The sequence below is a fragment of the Candida albicans genome, chromosome 3, assembly GCF_000182965.3.
Source record: "Candida albicans SC5314 chromosome 3, complete sequence".
Lineage (NCBI taxonomy): Eukaryota > Fungi > Ascomycota > Pichiomycetes > Serinales > Debaryomycetaceae > Candida > Candida albicans.
The window spans coordinates 1,706,895-1,726,883 of record NC_032091.1 but is presented as its reverse complement, the minus strand read 5'-3'; the positions used below and the strand labels follow the sequence as shown (position 1 = coordinate 1,726,883).

The window sequence follows — 19,989 nt, the reverse complement described above, 5'->3', positions numbered from 1 at the left end:
TTTAATTTTAATTTCTTTTTTCTTCTAATTCCGTATTCTGTTATCATTATTATTATTTGATTAAGCGTTTCTCCACTATTGCCATATTTGTGAGACAATTTACCATAAACCCAGCAAATTACCACATCTCATCTTGTTCTTCTTTGTTGTCAGTTTAGCAGACAAGGAATAAAAAGAATAGCAGCCAACCAACTAACCAACCTATTATGGACAACAATATAGTAAATATAAAAAATATAGGATGATTAACTAAAGCAAAATATAGAAAATTTGTAAAGAAATAAACGATTTCCATCTTGATTGATTTCAGCCTGCCTCATACTCACAAACACACATAACCAACCTACATATATATATGTGTGTACTTGTTTTACTTTTTTTTGATCATGGGAACTAATAAGTCAGTCTGTGATTTAACGATTTTATTAATACACTAATTGTCAGGCAATAAAAAGGAAAAGAAATAATTATTATACCAATATGTATTACCCGAAAGCTTATTTAGCCGAAGATCCATATAGTATTGTGGCCCCTTTTTTTTTTCCTGGTTGTCGTAGTAGCTGGCACTCAACGTACTTGTCTTCAAAAATATTATTATTTAACTACTCTATGAGTAATCGTTATTATAAGTCTTTTCATCCAGCACCGTTGAACGTGATCTTACATGAAAACAATAAGTAGGAGAAAAGAAATAACAGAAAGATTTGATGATAAGTTGTTACTGGAGCTATAATAACAGTACCATATAGCCACTTGAAGTAAAGTTCTTTGGAATCAATTTGGTACTATTCACCTAGTATATCCACATCCCCAACCAATGTATGAGATCTTTTCCTTGATTTGTAGGAAAGAAGTTCGTCGTTAACCATGGATATACGGTATTATTATTATTACTTTATTCATTACCCAAAACCGAACTGTGTATAAACATTCAAACCCATATGATTATCAATTGGCTGGTGAGGTATAATAATACTCGAAACCAAAAGTAGCCAATAAAAATAATAATCAACGGAAATTTGCAAATTGCGTCATCTGCATTTTGTTTTCTCCATCCTTCCGTTTATTTTGTTTGGTGGTTTGGTCTGAAAATAATTATATCAGAGATCGTTAATTGATACAGTGGATAGATCCAAAAAGAAAACAAAGTACATCACCAGTATTATTGTTGTTTTATTTTGTTAGACAAATTGCTTTTGCAGTAAAAAAAAAAAAATAAATAGGTTGTAATAATAATTAACACATCTTGCCCAAACTAAGCAATAATAACAATAATACGAATTGAAACCAACAAGAAAAACCCCAAATTTTAGTTGTGGCAAAGTTAAAACCCAAGGTAGTTTAATGCGTGATAGTGGTAAACTAAATCAAATAGTAATAATAAAACTTCACCCTCAACCCAATCAAATAGTTTTATTATTGTTATAGTTGGTATTTAAAAAGCATAGACATTGCATGTAATACAATATTCAACAATTGACAATAATAAAAAAAGGAGAAAAGTAAAAGATTATAACAAACCCCTCAAAGCAAAGACGAAATGGTAACAATAATAATAGCTTATAAAACCATTGATTTGAATATACTTTTTTAAACATCAAGTATTTTCTATAACTTTAACCTTAACTCATAGGTTCTTAAATGAAAAGCTTAAATAGACAATTACCAAATTAGGCAAATTCAAATTTAACTTACTTCATTTGGATCTTGGTTTGTGTTGTGTTTTGTTTTATTTTTGTAGAATTTATGGCCTCTTTCGTTCCTTGGTGGTATATTTTCCAAGTTGCTGTGTAATTTTCTTTCGAATGTATCCATTCAAAACAACAACCATACTTAATTTAACTCTCTCATCAACCATCTGCTAGTCTTCCCCTCTTTCCAATTTTAGTCTCTATTAGTATCCGTAATTTTCCTTGATCCTACTTTCCCACCTACCCCACAGTTTTTTTTTTGTACACCCTCCATTACTTTGATACTACCAGTTGTAATTTCCACTCATACGAGACCAAAACAATCCTACACCAGTATACAGATACATGAAAATACACATTGCATTGATAAAAGTGTTCCGATTTTTTTGGAATCAGCATAATATCCTATAGAACACAATCCTACAAAAAAATTACTTCTTTCAAAGAAAAAACTTAAACCAGTCCAACTTAACTAAATATTATTATTACAAAAATCAAAAATCAATTTTAAAGGCTGCGGGAGGCGCAATTGAGATTTAGGTTGTTAACAATCATCGAAAGGTTGTTTCTACATATGGAACACAACATGTTACTATTATTTAGTCACTTGGTAACAGAACAAAGTGAAACTCATAACGTAAGAAACAAAAAGCTGATTGTAATATTCAACTTTAAATGTCGTTTCMCCCCCCCCCCCCCCTTTTTTCTTATTCTTGAACTCTTACCATTATCATAAGTCTGTTTAATTTAACTTAGTTTATAGTACATTAAACTAAAAACCTAAATCGTAAAAACCTAAAACGTAAACCTTGTGAAAACTTGTGACTATAAATGAGAACTAAAGTCTTTATTGATGGTTCAATTTGTTGTTGTAATAACTAAAATCTAGCTTTGTAAGTGCTGCTACTGATCCTAAATGTTCCAATTCTAAACTCGGTTTGATATTTAATTAGTAGACATTTATGGATTTTACAACCTATGAGTGGCTGACAAGAAATATTAGAAAACAAATCCTATACCCCTGGTTCCCCCCTATTGAATCAGTTCACAAATACTCGATTTTAGATGTCGACAATCTTCTAGAAATAAAAAGATAATAATTTGTTGTGCCGTACCTCAGAATGCATTTACTTGTAGAGGAGGTGTCATAACTCCGCAACATGCATCAAGGACTTATTAGCTGGTTTGTCAAAAATCCTAATACTTGTTCTTATCACAAAACTTAATTATTCGAAAACATAAATGAAAAAGGAGTATGCTTGTATCAATGATAGAACACTTGGTGTGAAGTTTTGTTGTGGGGTTCTTGTTGAAGTGAATGTGAAACCAAGAAGTACTAAGATAAAGGTATGGCATATGTACGTTGTTGTACTGAGCAACAACAATATCAGCTGACATCAAATGGAATCATCTGATGTACAAATAAGAAAACTATATCATTTGACTGTAAAATTCAAAACCAGAATATTAACAAACTTTTGTTCTCTTGCGTTATCACCATCATGACTAATCAAGAACAGGAATGCAACAATAGGAAAAAATATTTAATTTTAGTGCATGAGTTCAAACATCTAACAAAGGAATCTAGAGCCATGTAGAAAGTTCACAAGAATAGAAATGGAATTCCAATCAAATGGGTAGATTGATTACAGGGGGGATGTATTTATGGCAAGAAAACTAATCAAAAGAAGTATGATGGACACATGCTGTTGATATAATGGCAGTAAATGCTTTTTTACTATTATCTATGTGTGTTGTTTCACAAATCACAGGATAGTTTTAAAGAGAATTTGAATAGTTTTAATCTAAAATAAAAACCAACAAGTCAACCTGTACTTACGCATAGTTTAAAATAGTTATACTATCAGACAAGTTTTGACGAGTCCATCACCACCTGATTTTTGATGACATGAAACTGTTTTGAAATTTAGAGTTTCTTAAATTAAAAACTGTTTTAGTCTTAATATATTTAAATCAATCTAAATGCATTTAATTTTGGATCAAATTGATAAGTTTCAAAAGAAAAGTAAAAAAAAAAGGCACTAAATGAATCAAATCCAGAACTAATGAGCTAGTTACATAAGAAAAGGCAAAAGAGTAGTTCTCAATTTATTGATTCTACTGGTTGTTCATAAATTGATATTTAAAATACTCCCAATTTTGTTCTTGTTAGTTATTTTGCTATCCGAGTTACCAATTCTTCCTGTTTTATTATCGTCAGTTTCACATTGTGTTCAATCTCAGCTCTTTGGTATTATTTCCCCGGTTGATGATGATGGACGATAAAAAAACGGAATGTTGAGAATAGCAGCGCAAATGCAAAAAAAAAAAAGACAATGCAAAAGAAATTTTGAGATAAATCCTACCAAAATTATAAATTAAGCCATCAAGCATATCTAGCTTGCGTTTACGTGTTTCTGCATTGCAGCAACTCGTATCCTTTATCTTTTTTTTAGTCCAAACAATCAATTACTATTCTTTTACCTAAAACGGTATCATTGACACTAGACAATTGACCAACCAATTACAGCAACAATTTAAGCTATGCATATTGTGCTAATAATTATAGTAACCCTATTGTTCAATTGTTGTTAAGTCCCTATTGTATTGACATTCCGTTCTCCGTATCACATAAAAAGTAATTAAATCCAACATTTTTTGGGTTTTTGAGTTTTTGGGTTTTTGATTTTCTTTTTCCGGACCTCCTCATACCACGCCCTTAATTTTATAAATGAGATCACTCTTTGAAGGCAAACCATACCAGAAGTCTAGCATATTAAGATTAATAGATAGAGTATAAGAGTAAAGCAATTATCTTACCTATTCATAGTATGGAATTTTATTTGTGTACTGGGGGTATCACTGTTGACGAGATAATACCGAATAAGCCCATTTGAAATCGTTACAATTATCTTTTTTTCAATTGTTCACTTTTTTGGTGGCTTAGCATTCACGACCATCACCTACCAACAACAACAGCAATAATAAACAACCCACACCAGGTCAGTAATACATATTATCTTTTGTATCCAAGAATTTTATTAAAGTACACGATCAGTAATGAAATTTTGCAGATCAAAATAGGAGTGTGGCCGTAATAAAATCAATGCATACCAACAACAACAGCTGTACTAAGAGTAAATAATAATTAAATGTACTTTTAAGGCAGCAACTAACAGGAAAGTGTCTCGCTTTTTATTGCTTATAAATTTTTTCAATTCCGTTTAGTTTTGTCCCACCTTGTTCCGTTTGAAGTTACTTCTTTCTTTCTCTTGATTATTTTTTCTCTTTTTTTACGTCATTCAATACTCAATTTTTTCAACAAAAGCTTTGTGTGCATTACTGCATTGCATATGCATAAATGAATGCACGTATGAATATGGAGGAAGTAACAATCATAGTTATGATCCTTTGTTTTCCGTTTTGTGTACTGTTTGGTGGTTAATTTGTCTGAGTTCTGGTTGGTCAGTCACACGTAATGTTTGAGATGAATTTTTAAGCATTGAAGATAGTGTTAGTAAGTTTCTTATATTTGACATTATCCATATAGGCAAGAGAGATGGTCGTGATAGTTGTAGACTTGTTATTGGTAGTTGTTGTGAACTATGTCAAGACAAGATCTCCACAAGAATCTTCAAACACTTTTCCTATCAAACAATGTCCTTAAAGTAAAGTAATGGCCTATATCTTCAAGACTGATTTAGTTTTCAGTCATCCATCCATGCCCATAAATAGTATTTTCTTATTTATATACAGAATGATATCCTTGCAATCAAGTTCTAGCTTCTGCTCTTCATAGATCTTGTTTTCCAAGTTTGCAACACTATCAATATTAGAATTTTTCATATTTTGAGAAATCTTCATTCCTGTATATAGTTGAACTCAGAAGAGCTGATGCAATGAAAAAAAAATTACATCTCTTATTTCAAGAAACAACATCATCCTATCATAAAACAGCAACACAATGTTTAGTAGGCTGATACTACTACGATCAGTAAGAAAATCACTTGGTAGATACTATTCTTCACAAGCACATCCACAAACATATATTTACAACTTGTTGAGTGATACGAAATGTCGATCGTGTGGGATTCAATTGCAGGATAAATTTCCTGACAAACCAGGTTATTATCGTTTACCTGGTCAAAACGACAGCAATACCGACAAAAAAGCTAAAACTTCAGAATTGAATAAGAAATATGAAAAAATACTACAAAATTTAGACATCTCTGATAGAAATTTGTTAATCAACAATTTCAGTGCTCCAAAACAAGATGATGAGAAAGTTGCATCAGTACCAAGTTTACAACAAATAACACCAGTTGAAGCAGATACTCGTGACACAACCAAAGATCAACAAACCCATCTGGGGCATAGTTTAAGCTGCAAACGTTGCAATGATGTAATTTATAATTCCAAAACTAGAAGTATTTATGACCCAAACAGGGATAATTTAAACAAATCAGAATTCCCCATTCCTAAATTACAACAAGTGTTGTCTACTATCCCAGTAGATGCTCCGTTAGTTTATGTTTTCAGTGCAAATGATTTCCCCATGGGGATAAATAAGGATATTTTCCAATATCGCCCACCACAACAGATTTACTTTGTCATGACCAAGAGTGATATTTTGATCCCAAAAACAAATGTTGCCTTTTATAATAATTTTAAGAAATTTTTACAAAATTATATGTTTAAAAAATTTAATGTACCCCGTGAAAATGTTTTTATCGCTTCAGGCAAAGATCGTTGGAAAATGACTGATTTATATCATTTTATCCCAAACTATTCGTACATTATTGGTGATACAAATTGTGGGAAATCTACGTTAGTGAAAAGTTTATTGATCAACCATCATGTTAAACACTGGAAATACGAAGCTCTTCAACAAAGACCAGACGAAAAACAATCTTCTTCTGCTTCATTGAAAAATAAAGATTTTAAAAAATTGGATAGATTAATCGATTCATTCAGCTCCAAAAATGGTCCCGGAACTTCGCATATCCCTGGATTCACTCGTGATGTTGTTCCTGTTGATATTGATGGTATAAAAGAATTATTTGATGTACCAGGCTTTACCACAAATGAGAATTTACAAGATATTTTTGATAAATTGAATCACAAACAAATTGCTCGGATAACTAAAGGGGCAAACACTTCTAAATATGGATCATTGAAATCGAAATTTGATACTGTCAAAAATGGGCAAGTGTTGAGTTTAAATGGGGTAGGTTACTTACAATTTCCGGGACAAGATTCAATGTATCAAATACGAAACGTTACTAAATTTGCATTGCATAAATTTAAAAATCTTGAAAAAGTTGATTCAATTTTACAACGCAACGAAATTCCTAAATCAATGAGTAGTCACTTTATTGTCAATCGTCAGCAGCAACAGCAACAACGAAATGAATTACGTGGTTATTATAAGAGATACATTATCCCACCATTTTATGGTACAATTGATCTAGTGATTAAAGATATTGGATATATTAATATTAAACCAACGGGGAAGAAATTGACTAATGAATTAATGGTGTTATATTTACATCCTAGTTTGGAGGCAATCATTCGTCAACCAATTTTGAATTATATTGATTCTCCAACTCCAAAGAAATCACCTGACGGGACGAATAGGAAGACCATTACCAGTGACATTAGCAAGACTCCATTTTATAGTCGGTTGATACCTAGTACTGTTCTTCTGGACCCATCATCATTGGTATTGCTGCCCCCGTCATCTGACTATAATCAATTGAATCAATATTTACAAATTGATGAATCAAGTGAGTCTGCCTACAATGATCTCCTTGAATTGGATGAAACAAATAAATACGATTATTGGATTGAATGATTATGTTAACCATAAACTGTCCATTGCTCTGTTTGACGGTGTGAGAAAAATGGAGTTCACGTGTACATAGATAGATACGAAATGTATATACAATGAAATATAGACAGCTTTACAGGGTGTGTAGAGTATAGCGCAAGTAATCAATACTGTCCTACGAAACAATAAACCCTGAAAGTACTCTCATAGACAAATGCTTTTTTCTTTTTTTGACGAATTGATGAATTACGTGTATTCATTCTTTCTAGTTGTTGTTCCCAATGACAATGGGAGAATTTGCGCAATTAACAATTTCTATAGGTTATCGTCTAATACATTCCTATTTGTTGGAAATCGTCAACTGATGACGAAACTGATGATGGGGTTTACAATTGCTTTTCTTCTGAGTTAACACATATGAAATACGTAAAATTCCATTGTGTCTTCTATTCTAATTATAGCTAGACAATTTAATGAAATATTACAAAAATAATTGTACACCAAACTAGAAAGAAACTTCTTGTCGTTACGTATTGTCAATACTAAGAATGTTAGCTATTTTTTAGTCATTCATAGACCTAAGTTTAGGGCTAAGTGTAACATGTTTCATTGCTACCACTAACTCCTTATCTATTTTACACCAAGAAGTTTAACAATAAAACAATTAAAATAATGCAAGTTGATCAGCCAGAGATGTTGTTGTGTAGTTTGCAGTCAATACCTTAATCTCAGAACCCGATCAAGTCAACTCATTGGATTAATAATGCACATCGCTCCTAGATCTGTCATATACTCCTTACCTGATAATGTAACAAAATGTCAGTGTTACACTGAAAAGTTGATGACTTCTTTACTGGACCATTACGGGTCCAGGGATTTCTTTGTGTTTCTTATCTATCCAGAAAGATAAAACTGAAAAAAAAATGCTACACAAATTCTCCATATTCTTTTTAAAAGGATGGGGGTGAGAAAACAAGTAGTTTGTAACAATAAACTAATTCCTCCTGAGTGGTGGTCATGTTTATTGCTCATTGTTCATTTCATTTCATTCACAACTTATGATAGTAATATTGAACGGTAACATATGGTTGTACATTGTTTTTGTAAAATTGATTTGCAATTAAAGTAGTGACTAAGTTTGGCAATAAATCACAAAGCAATATCAAATCGTTGTCGATATAAAGGCGAGTGTGTAAATCATCGGCACCAAATAAAGAATAATATAAACGAGTGTGCGTAGCACTGTGACATGTTATCGTGTGTTTGGATTACACCCCTTGAACTGTCAGAGATGTAACCCTCTAAATAAATAAACTAGATCCCAGTAATGCTTTCATGACATATTTTTGTATGCACCCCATTTAAAGATGGAGAATTTTAGATGAAGTTTTTATTTTTCCTGTGATATGGACTAAATTACAGATGAGCCTTGCATTTTTTTATGACAATCTTGAAGATTCATGAACAGTCACTGCTGCTGCAATATGAGTTTGTAGATCTCAATAATCTTTTGGGGGCTTCTTTAGAAAGCGATTATGAAAACACCTTATTACAGCATTGGTGGGTATTTGTTCATACGAGGAGGCTGGTTATGATGTAACGCTCAATACAAACAAAAAGACGACAATTGTGGCAACAACAATAACCTAAGAGCCGTTAATTTTATTATTATTATTGTTATTGCTTTCATTCTCTATTGCCTCTTCTTTGTCGTCTGAATGTTTGGTTGTATTCAATCTAAATTTATTTCACCATTTTGTGGTTAGTTGTAACGAGGAATCAAACAATCAGGAGAGCTACAATAGCAATGACAATATTTGGGAATTATAGACGTCTCTTCTATAGTATCCCATCCCATCACATGTAATTGCTGTGAATATAATAAATAGAATAACGCAAACTTCTGGAAACAAAGAAATTAATTCTTAAAAGAGTTAAAAAAAAAAAAATTTTTTTATGAACAATATTTGAAAGGAGCAAAGCTTGAGGAGAAATAACAAAGCTCGTTTGTGTGAGATTGAATTGTTTACAATTTAGCCCAATTCGCGTTAAAATGGAACAAGGTAAATTATTTTTTCTCATCGACGTGTTGGTAGTATTGTCCATGCACGACCTGGGTTTGTACTAGTTTTATTGTTTGCTAGTCTAAAATTTCAATCTTAGTCGTTGTAATTGTTGTTTCTTTCTTTAGGTATAAAACTAAATCAATAGCCTCTTCCTCCTCCTTTAAAAATTTGCTAGCTTTCATTATAACGACAACAACAACAACAAATCATCATAATATCATCAACCAAAGTTGATTCATATCTACAACGAAAACCAACCACTACTTTTTTTTATCTATATGTATTTGCGACAATTCTTTTTATTTGGATCTGCTCATTAACTAGTTGTAAAAATAGAAAATTCCTAGTTGAAACTTTCAAGCTGTTACTAATTGAATTTAAATCTTTCCTTTATAGTTTGCAACAAGTCCTTACCCAACACCCATCCATACCTTTGCTGAAATGTTACACAGTCAAAGCATATCTAATATGAACAATACCAAATCATCTTCAAGCTTTTTAAAGTCTTTGAGATCTAAGAAATCAGATACCAATATTAAAAACGGTTCTACCAAGAGCAAACGGAATTCACGTCCTTTGAGTGCCAGTATCTCCTCATTCAATCTTAATATATCTCTGCCCATATTAACTTCCCAAAAAAGTTTTATTGAAGACAATAAAGAAAACCAAAATGGTGTAAAGACATTAAGACCTCGTTCAAGTGCTCCAATTCTAGCTGAACATCAATCGAAAAATCTTTCATCACAAACATTATCACGTCCACCACTTTCTTCAAAACGATATTCATCATACTATTCTACCAGTAGTCAAATTAGCCCACAAACTGTTCAATCACAGATAGATTCGATATTTGATGAATCTTCAGTACTATATGTTGATTTGGAAAATGAAGAAAATTTGTCATCATCCAATTCATCGTTATCATCGATAGTTAATCAAGATCATACTTATCTACAAAACAAAATCCATCGATCAATTAATTCCTACAACTTGTCTGATTTTGTAAATCGAATGAATAGTAACAACAATAACGATAATAATGCCAATGTGGAAAAAAATAAGTCGTTTGAATTGGACCAGTTGGCACAATGGAATGCCAGACTTACTGGAATTAATAATGTTAATAACAACGTTGGCGAATTTGAAACTGAATTCAAGTTGATGGAAAGTATCCTTGTTTTATCAGTAACTAATAAGAGTAGCCTTGCCGGTGTCTCTGCCAGAAAAAATATTCTTGCTGTTGACGATTATTCAAATGTTTTCAAATCAGAAGATTACGTAGAAGAAGATTTAATATTTAGTTTATAGTTTATTAATGTGTGTGTGTGAATAAATATGCAATTTATGTTGCGATTGAACTTTACAAAAAATAAAAGTGATTAGACTTAGTCCGTTCAAATCAAGCACAACTCTGTTCATTGTTTCAACAAGAATTAATTCAAAAACAGGTTCGGTGCATAATTTGCAAAAAAATATTGCAGCTTCTGTGGCTCGAACACAGTACCTCCAGATTTCAGGTTTGAAATACTTCAGTCTGACGCTCTCCCAGATGAGCTAAAGCTGCAATAAGAAAACCCACGCCGGGATTCGAACCCGGAATCCTTTGATTAGAAGTCAAAAGCGATAACCATTTCGCCACGCAGGCCTACTTGATGGGTTTGTAAATGGTCTACTTTTTCAGACCTAACAGAAATTTTAATGAAAGTCATATTCTTATACAATAAAACTGTGTCATAAAAGCAGATATTCGACTTTCGTAGATTATATAGGACCCAAGAACTAAAATTTAATGCCATATTATGCATTTTTAATCTGTAAAAGTGTTGTTTCCAACCTATCACAAGTACGTTCTTGTAACTTGTGTTTGTAGGGTTGCAAATGAATCATAACAACATCTCAACAGAACATGTATAGCAAAGCTTAGTATAAAATCAGTGTTTTGAGAGGCAATCCAAGAATGTTTACATCAAAGTTTCAATAAATATCGACCGAAACTGAAAATCTTTTTAGGTTATTGTTCACTTTTTTGTAAATATTTAAACATTTTTTGGACCTAAAAAAATACAAACACCAATTACGTACCAAGAAGCATCTAATCAACTCCCAGATCACCACTATACATTTAAAAGTCATTGGTCAATAACTATACTCGAGTATTGCCTCATCAAAGAAACAATCAAATATTATAGATACTCACTCCATCACGTGATAATTTCACTGGTATGGAAAAGTGGAAAATTTTATAAAAAAAAATTTGATGCCTTTGGCATAGCTGAAACTTCGGCCCAATAGGATTGGAGAATATGTTTTCGCAGCGTTCTTACAATTAAATTGTGGTGGAAGTTCGAGACTTGCGTAAACTATTTTTAATTTTAATATGATGAATAAAATGGATGCGTGAACAATCTCTGAACGTGTTGGTCATACGATTGACACATGGATTACAAAACCCTGCCTTCCTACTGATCAAATTAAAAATAATAATTTATGAAATTTTTACGATCAGAATTGTTGTTGACTTTACACCGGCGTATTTTTTTTTAATTTCTTGATTGTTAGTGGTGGTGGAAAAAAAAAAAACATCTATTATACCTATAAGTTTAATCGAAAACTATTTGACGTTTGTATTAATTATGTAACACCTTCTTCTATTTATGACTTCTGTCTTCTTTTCTTTCTTTCCAATCTCGCAATTTCTTTCAAATCATCTTCACTTGGTTCATAAATATGCCATATGGTATAATGAGGCAATCCACCAACACTGAATCCCATTTTTTTGGCCATTTTACCAAAGGCCTCAGTTTCAGCGTGGTTTAAAAATGTAAATGCTGGGAAATGTACCCCTTGTCTAAAAATCTTTGCTCGTGCCAATATCGACACACCACCAACACCGTCTAAATCAATTACTTCTCGAGGATCACCATTAGCATCCCGTATGTATGCCAAATGTGCTCTCCAAGTAGGATACTCAGCATACCCTTCAACAATAACATCGTCTTCGTTTAGTGTTTTCGCCAATTCTAATCCAGCATCTGATTCAACCCAAGAGTTCAAATCGTATGGCTGCTCGTTGCCTAAAAATGTAGGTAAAGGTCTCCACACATTGGGTACCATAACATCGTAATTATGCAGCATCAACTCTTCAATAACATCACCAGGGCACGTTTCAATATCAGCATCTCTCCAATAAACCCAGGAATGGTATGGTTTCAAGGCAGCAGAAGTAAGCCAGTTTCTTGCTCTACCCATTAACTTTCTACGAATCCCTTGCACTTTAACAGCATGTCTATCACTGAACCCTTGCCCAATGACTTGACCAAAATCTTTTTTGAAAATAGTGACCGATCTAAATGGGGTCCTATAGTTTGGATGATGCGACTCAGGATTACTATAGGCTTTCTTTACGCTTTCAATATAAGATGGCTCCATATACGATTGATATAAATCACTAGTGCCCCTGACATTACCTGAATTCTTCAACTCTTCTTCATGTTTCAACTTGTCAACCAAAGTTCCATTTTGTAAAGCCACTGAATATTCAAAAACAGTTTCCAACGTGGTGTCATCTGGTGAACAATCCGAAACCAAAAATGCAATATCAATCAAACGATGATCGTAAGTGAGGTTCATAAGATTATAGAATGCCATTGGTAAAACGTGTTCGGCATTTCTCAAAGGCATAAGAAATAATAGAATATCGCCATTTTTAGCACCTTCTTGAGACCCTTGATAATCATTTAAATCAAAAATGTCAACATTCGACTTGTAGAGATCTTCTGTAGTAACCTCCTTTAGTTCTTCCTCTTCTACTTCTTCAACAACACCAGTAACTTCCTGCTTATATACTCCATCTTTTGTAACTTTATACACTTCATGATTATTGTCGTTGGTCGGTGATTGTTGTCGATCCTGCGATTGCGGTATCCTGCTATCACCTGTTAACACTCTTGAATATATCGTATACGTTACCAATAAAAATACCAAAGTATACAAGACTCGCTTTATCAACACACGATCTGAATGCTTTTTAGGAGTAAACTTATTAAATCTAAATATGAAAAAAAAAAAATTCAATTTTGTTAGTATTGAACAACAAAACAACAACAACAACGTGAAAAAAAAAAATAAAAAGTTAAACATACACTGGTAAATCTGAATTCTTGGATTTTTTGCCATATAAATCTGGTGTCAAGGCTCGAAACGACATCTTAAATAATGCCTGAATAGTTGATATTTAATGCAAAAACTTTTGGTGTATTCCCTTTTAGAGGTAGTTATTTTTTTTGAAAATGCTGTAAAAACAATTTGATAGTTGAAAGTGGTATCGAGAAAAGTAATTTTTTTTTCCCTTCTTCTTGTTTTTGTCTCTGTTTGCTGTGATTATTTAAAATTTTCTTTTTTCCTTTTTTTGTATTGTTCCCTTTCTTTTAAAGTAATAAAAATAACTCTGACAGACTGACAGAGAAATTTTTTTTTTGTCTTTTTTTTCATTCTTTCGTCGCACCCTCCACACCGAAAATAGCATTTTCTTTTGGGTTTCTGTGGCCGCCTTGCTCGCCATATTCGTGGGATCGACAATTCCCTCGTTTTACTCTTCTCCAATGTTTTATAATTCCGACTTTAAAAACTATTTTTTATCTATAGAAACGCGATCGACACTATTTACGGTTTAACTTCTGTCAAATTATATTTCTCCGGTTGAAACCATTCTTGTTTTAAGGTCTCCCAACATTTAACAGCAATTTCTTTAGCACTCTGTTCATTGATAGTAGATTTCCCTTCAATATACAATTTTAACTTTGGCTCGGTACCAGACCCTCTGCAAGTAAATCTTACAACTGCATTGTCATTACCTGGTAACTTCAACAGGGCTGTTATCATTTGTGAACTTGAATCAACAGGTAAAACGGGAGTGTGATCGACAGTAGACGAGTCGTATCCAATTGTTAAATCACGCCAACTAGTTACTTTGAATTCGCCAATATTTTCTGGGGATTTACTATCAAAGGAGCCTCTGATGTTGGTAAATATTTTATCTAATGTTGACATGTCTGCTAGTCTGTAATAACCATTGTAATCTTTAAACCAACCATACTTAGCATACCCAGCTTCTAATTTATCTGTAACATCTATTTTGCCACCACTAAACCATTTCTGATACAATTGCAAAAATATTGTAGCAGCCGAAATACCATCTTTATCATGCACCAAGTCAAACATAAATCCAATAGCCTCTTCGTATCCAAACGGAACCTTAAATCCCTCTTTTTGTAAGTCAATTGCTTTATTTCCAATCCATTTGAACCCTGTTAACGTATCTTGAAAATGGAACCCATCCTTATCAGCCATTGCCTTAAGTATTTGTGACGATACTGTTGAGTTCACCAAATATACACGGTCCAAATCTTGTTCCTTTTGTTGTTCAATCACATACATTGCAAACAAAAACCCAATTTCGTTACCAGTCAATTGATTCCACTGTCCCTTGGTCTCGACCGCAACACTGAATCTATCAGCATCTGGGTCGTTAGCGAGAACCAATTTGTAACCCAATTTTCTGGCAGTTTCAATAGCCAAATCAAGAGCACCCTTTTCTTCAGGATTAGGGAAACTAACAGTTCGGAAAGTAGGATCTGGGTCTGCTTGTTCTTGAACCACATTCCAAGTCAGGGCATGGAATAAATCAAGACACTCTTTGAATATTCTGTACCCAACTCCATGCATTGGTGTGTAAACAAAACTGAAATCTAAATTGTTGTCTTGAATTAACTTCTCTTTCACTCCCTTAAGATACTCTTTTGTAACCTCATCTCCAGCAAGTGACAATAATCCCTTTTGTACCCCCTTCTTGATATTATCATACACATCCCAAACACCCTCCCATGGGGTCAAATTTTCTTCAATAGAGTCAGCTATTTCTTTATCAACTGGCGGAATAATCTGACACCCATTCAGATAATATACTTTATAACCATTGTCATTTGCTGGATTATGAGAGGCAGTGATCATCACTCCACCCGATGCTCCATAGTAATCAATTGCAAATGGAACCAATGGCGTATGGACATATCCTCTATCTGTTGAACTATCGTTTTCAATATCACCTTTAGTCAATTTCATTGTTTCTTCAGACAAGTTTGCAACTGACCCCAAGTAATAAACGTGCACACCTTGAGTGAGTGCAACACTGGCTAAGATCTCTGCAAATCTTTGAGAATTGAATCTGTGATCGTATCCAATTACAATTGATGTTGGTGTCTTTTTCAATAAATACTTGACCAACCCTTGGGAAGCTTGGAGCACAGTAACGTCATTCATGTGTGAAAACCCCGACTCCATTGACGATCTCAACCCAGCAGTTCCGAACGCAATTCTCTTTGACAACTTTCTATCCAATTGTTCATAGTTCCCACTAATGTGTAACTGCTCGATTTCATGTCTTGATTCTGGATTCATATCAATAGATAACCAAGACTTGACTAGCTCGTCTAGTTTGTTTTTATCAACTGTCATGTTTTTTGGCAAGCATGAATAGTGTTTTGATTGGGACCTTCTACTACCTCACCCGATTTTATTTTTTTTTTTAACACTCCACCTTTTTTTTCAGTATTCCTCGTGGAAAATCCTACAAGTAAGACAAATATACAACAAAATGTAGATTACAAATATTTGAAAAAACTGTGTAAGCTATAAAACATAATATTACCGATTTTTTTGGTTGCCACTTCGTTAAATTGTAGATTTTGAACTTCAATTCCCTTTCTCAAGTCAAAAATTTGAATGGAACTGGTATTGTCACCTGTCGACAAAGCAAGTAGCCAATACCCATTGGTAGCAAATTCTAATTTAGCAATATTTTCATGAGTTGCAGTAAACGTTCCTAATTCATCCCCAGAAACTATACTATATAACTTAATTTTATCATCATTTTTAGTGGCCAAGATCTCACCATCATAATGAAGTGCCCCTAAAGATAAGACACCGTTACGGGAAGCCACTATGGAATCAGTACTTATCACAAACCATTTCTTTGCTGCCAACACAACAAAAAAATCTAGTGATGGATGACATATTATCTGTTCAGCTTCACAGTTTAATTCAATTGTTTTGTAATTGGAAAACATGATTTTGGTCCCAGACAGCACAGCAACCACACCATTATTGTTTATTTCCACCAACTTGACATTCTTGAGATCCAACTTTGTGGATGCTCCATCCACAAGAGAATGTTTAATGACTTTATCTTGACTTACCCCAACGATTGTATCTATTTCTTTATTATACACATAATTCGAGATTTTTTCACCTTCAAAAATAGACTGGATATCAACTCCTTTTTGTTTCAAGAAAGTGTCTACGTCGAATGGTAATTTGATTTTCTGGGATTTGTGCAATCTGAACAATTCATCTCTTGCCCGTACTATATTCTCAATTTGCTCAGAATCAATTGTTTCACTATCTTTATCGTTTGAATGTTTTGCCAGCGTTCCTTTCGACAGAGATTTTTTTGATTTCTTTGGTTTAGGTTCCGCCTCTTCAGGTGGAGTGTTCGTATCTGGTACATCTGATAAATTTATCGACAGTGACAACTTTTCTAATGCTTCTCTTGCTTCATCTCTTTCCCTAATTGCCTTGGCTGCTACATTGACAGCTGCATCCTGTCTATACAATGCAATACTAAGTTCTTGTTTAGCACTCTGTAATTGTTTCTTCAAAGTAAACACTTCCAAAACTATTGCATCCCACTCATTTTGAAACGTAGAAAGCAATGAAGGGATAGACGAGTTTGATGGATCTGGCGGTGAAGGTTGTGCTATTGCTGTGGATTTTTCATTAACTTTTAATGATATCAATTCACTTTCTGTCAAAGGCTCATCAGTTATTGGGTCCGTTCCACTGGTAGCTATGTAGTTAACAATATGCTTCCTCTGAAATATAGCACCACTTTTTGGTGATACCACTGGATCAGTGGCTATTTCACCAGATATTGAACATATCATATTTGAAGAGAGTAGATAATAGTGTAGGTGATGGTGGATAAAATTCGACTAGATAATTATATTTTTTGCTTTTCTCTTTTTTTGTCCGTTGATGTTTACTTTCCATCTCAAGATGTGCGACACTACTACCACCACGCACAACAAACTTTTTCAAAACTAGAAGGACGTAAATTTAAAAAAAACATGCAAAAATTATAAATCTATATAAATAATAAAGGAAATAAAAGAATTAAAGAAAGACTAATTAAAAATAAATAAAAAAAAAATGACAACATGAATCAAAAGCAAAACTGAACAAACAACAATATCGAAGAAACATTCAGTATAAAAACCCTATTTGGCCTTAAAACAATTAGATTAATCACTTTCAGTTTCTTCTTTATGTTGTTCAGCATCTGGTTGTGGATTTCTGACTGTTCTATAATGTCTTCTTGTTCCAAATAACCCACAGCAATGACCCAATAAATTGAAAAAGACAACCAAGATGCACACAATAACTGCTGACCAGACAAATGCGTAGAAGTTTATTGACAAGAATGATTTGACACCAAAAGTATCCAGATTGCCATTAACCTGGGCTTTAACATATGAATAGGTAGCAGTGACAACAACTGCCCCAACAAAGGCAATTAAACCAATGATGCACTCGAATAAAAAGTTTAAAAATGATAAACAACATTTTTCTGGGGAAAAGCAAAATGCAAGCATTTGAATCAAGACTGAGACGAATGATAAGACTGCGACTGCCATTAACAATCCAAAGGACGCATTAGTCAAATTGTGTAATTGTTGTAGTTTTCCATTAATGTTCCCTGGAAGATTCAACTCGTCTATATCTAAATGATCGATCAACACTTTCAATTCACTTTTTTGGGTGTAAGATAACTGTCCAATACCAGCAGCTTGAGAATCTACTTGAATTCCATAAAGAGTGTTGTTCATTTCTTTTTTGAATATTTCTACTGGATTAAAGAAAAAGGAAACTTTTGGTTCCGAACACCAAGTGTAGTTAACATTACTGTTGTCAAACTTTTTCGTTTTTTTGCTATCATCTTGAATAACATAACCACGACAATAACCCCAGAAACCAACAGAATAAACTTGTGCCATTCCCAACACTTGTGGATTCACATTACTCAACAAACTATGAACAGCTTGAGATACAGTAGTGTAGTATCCACCACTTGTGCTACCTGAATTTGAAGAATCACTTCCAGATGAACCAGAACTAGTAGAGCCAGAACCAGAACCAGAACTTGTTGCACTACCGGATTCAACAGGACTCCACCAGTTTATGGCAGAACCTGATGCAACAGCATTACCACCAGAAGATGCAGTGGCAGAAGGGCCACTTTGAGTATTTGATCCCCCTGGAACATAGTACCATCCAGATTCTGCAGGAGCTCTTTTGGTTGGTGTACCTTGTCTTGGGTTGATTGAAACCATTTTTGAACCCACACCATCTCTCTTTGTTATACGACTGGAATCAATAAGTTTTGTCAAATCCAAGCTATCAATGTGGAAATTGATTAGGTAGGTATCAGTGAGGTATTTTTTGTTATCATAAGATCCAGTTACTGCAAAAATCTCCAAGATGCAGCACATGAGTGAAAGTATAATTAGTATCACTCTAAATATTTTAAAAATCATTGTGGGAAGTTAGTGTTGATCAGTTTATTGTAATAATGACTTGATATAGGTTGAGGGTTGGGATTATAATATATTAACAAGTTTGGTGATAAACCAAGTCAGGAATAACGAAAATTGAAGAAAGAATAAGAAGACGAAAAAAGTGGTCTTCTAAAAAATACAAAGGAAATAAAAGTCTTTTTATATCTTGCAATTAGCCAGAAGAAAGGGTAAATCAAAAATGTGTAAGTGAATTTAATTTCGGTATTAATAGAGAATGAATCATAATGATCCACCAATAATAGCTGCATAAAAATAACTCATGTGAGAATATATTATGGAAGAGATGAATGTAACTACCATCCCCCTTTCTCTATTTGAAACAAACCTACACAAAATCAAAGAAAAGAATATGCAAATCATTAAGCAAAGGAAACTTTAATCCAGGGGATGAAATTGGAGAGAGTAAAACAGGGTTTAGTGGTTACAGGAAAAATAGTGAATTTGTGCTGGTGATAAGAAAGAAAAATGGTAAACAAGAAGAAAGAAAAAAAATGGCTTGCTTGTTGCAAAGTGAGAAGAAAAAATTATTAATTGATTTACAAAATCAAACTGCAACCATCACCACCCACCACCCACCACCCAAAAAATATTCATCTTATAATTAACCACAAAATCAGTATAAATCAACTTTTCGGTCCAGGGACACGCCTTATTAATCTCAGTATTTGATTTAGTCGTGCATTAATTGTTTTTTTTTGTTTGTAGTTGTT

The 19,989-nt window shown here is 33.3% G+C and overlaps 6 protein-coding genes and 3 non-coding genes across 9 annotated transcripts; 3 read left to right on the top strand and 6 right to left on the bottom strand. All coding sequences in view use genetic code 12, as the record gives it.

Annotated features, from left to right (window-relative positions):
- Positions 1-5,655: 5,655 nt before the first annotated feature.
- On the top strand, positions 5,656-7,545 carry CAALFM_C307550CA (uncharacterized protein; the record flags this gene model as incomplete). The annotated part of the gene is made up of 1 exon (XM_714741.1): positions 5,656-7,545. The coding sequence occupies one exon, from the start codon at positions 5,656-5,658 to the stop codon at positions 7,543-7,545; it is 1,890 nt and encodes a 629-aa protein (XP_719834.1).
- Positions 7,546-10,028: 2,483 nt separating this feature from the next.
- On the top strand, positions 10,029-10,895 carry CAALFM_C307540CA (uncharacterized protein; the record flags this gene model as incomplete). The annotated part of the gene is made up of 1 exon (XM_714742.1): positions 10,029-10,895. The coding sequence occupies one exon, from the start codon at positions 10,029-10,031 to the stop codon at positions 10,893-10,895; it is 867 nt and encodes a 288-aa protein (XP_719835.1).
- A 168-nt stretch (positions 10,896-11,063) lies between these two features.
- On the bottom strand, positions 11,064-11,151 carry tF(GAA)5. Its single transcript is given in 2 exon segments — positions 11,064-11,099; positions 11,115-11,151. It is a non-coding gene; the product is annotated as a tRNA-Phe (tRNA).
- An 8-nt stretch (positions 11,152-11,159) lies between these two features.
- Positions 11,160-11,232, bottom strand: tR(UCU)5. The gene has a single exon. It is a non-coding gene; the product is annotated as a tRNA-Arg (tRNA).
- Positions 11,233-11,960: 728 nt separating this feature from the next.
- SNR52 lies at positions 11,961-12,084 on the top strand. Its single transcript, XR_002086396.1, has one exon. It is a non-coding gene; the product is annotated as an uncharacterized ncRNA (small nucleolar RNA).
- Positions 12,085-12,239: 155 nt separating this feature from the next.
- Positions 12,240-13,794, bottom strand: VAN1 (Van1p; the record flags this gene model as incomplete). The annotated part of the gene is made up of 2 exons (XM_019475345.1): positions 12,240-13,635; positions 13,730-13,794. 2 exons carry the CDS (start codon positions 13,792-13,794, stop codon positions 12,240-12,242), a joined length of 1,461 nt encoding a protein of 486 aa, XP_019330890.1.
- A 455-nt stretch (positions 13,795-14,249) lies between these two features.
- Positions 14,250-16,100, bottom strand: CAALFM_C307490WA (phosphoribomutase; the record flags this gene model as incomplete). The annotated part of the gene is made up of 1 exon (XM_714744.1): positions 14,250-16,100. The coding sequence occupies one exon, from the start codon at positions 16,098-16,100 to the stop codon at positions 14,250-14,252; it is 1,851 nt and encodes a 616-aa protein (XP_719837.1).
- A 146-nt stretch (positions 16,101-16,246) lies between these two features.
- CAALFM_C307480WA (E3 ubiquitin-protein ligase) lies at positions 16,247-17,587 on the bottom strand (the record flags this gene model as incomplete). Its single annotated transcript, XM_714745.1, has 1 exon — positions 16,247-17,587. One exon carries the CDS (start codon positions 17,585-17,587, stop codon positions 16,247-16,249), a length of 1,341 nt encoding a protein of 446 aa, XP_719838.1.
- Positions 17,588-17,944: 357 nt separating this feature from the next.
- On the bottom strand, positions 17,945-19,192 carry CAALFM_C307470WA (uncharacterized protein; the record flags this gene model as incomplete). Its single annotated transcript, XM_714746.2, has 1 exon — positions 17,945-19,192. The coding sequence occupies one exon, from the start codon at positions 19,190-19,192 to the stop codon at positions 17,945-17,947; it is 1,248 nt and encodes a 415-aa protein (XP_719839.2).
- Positions 19,193-19,989: the final 797 nt, after the last annotated feature.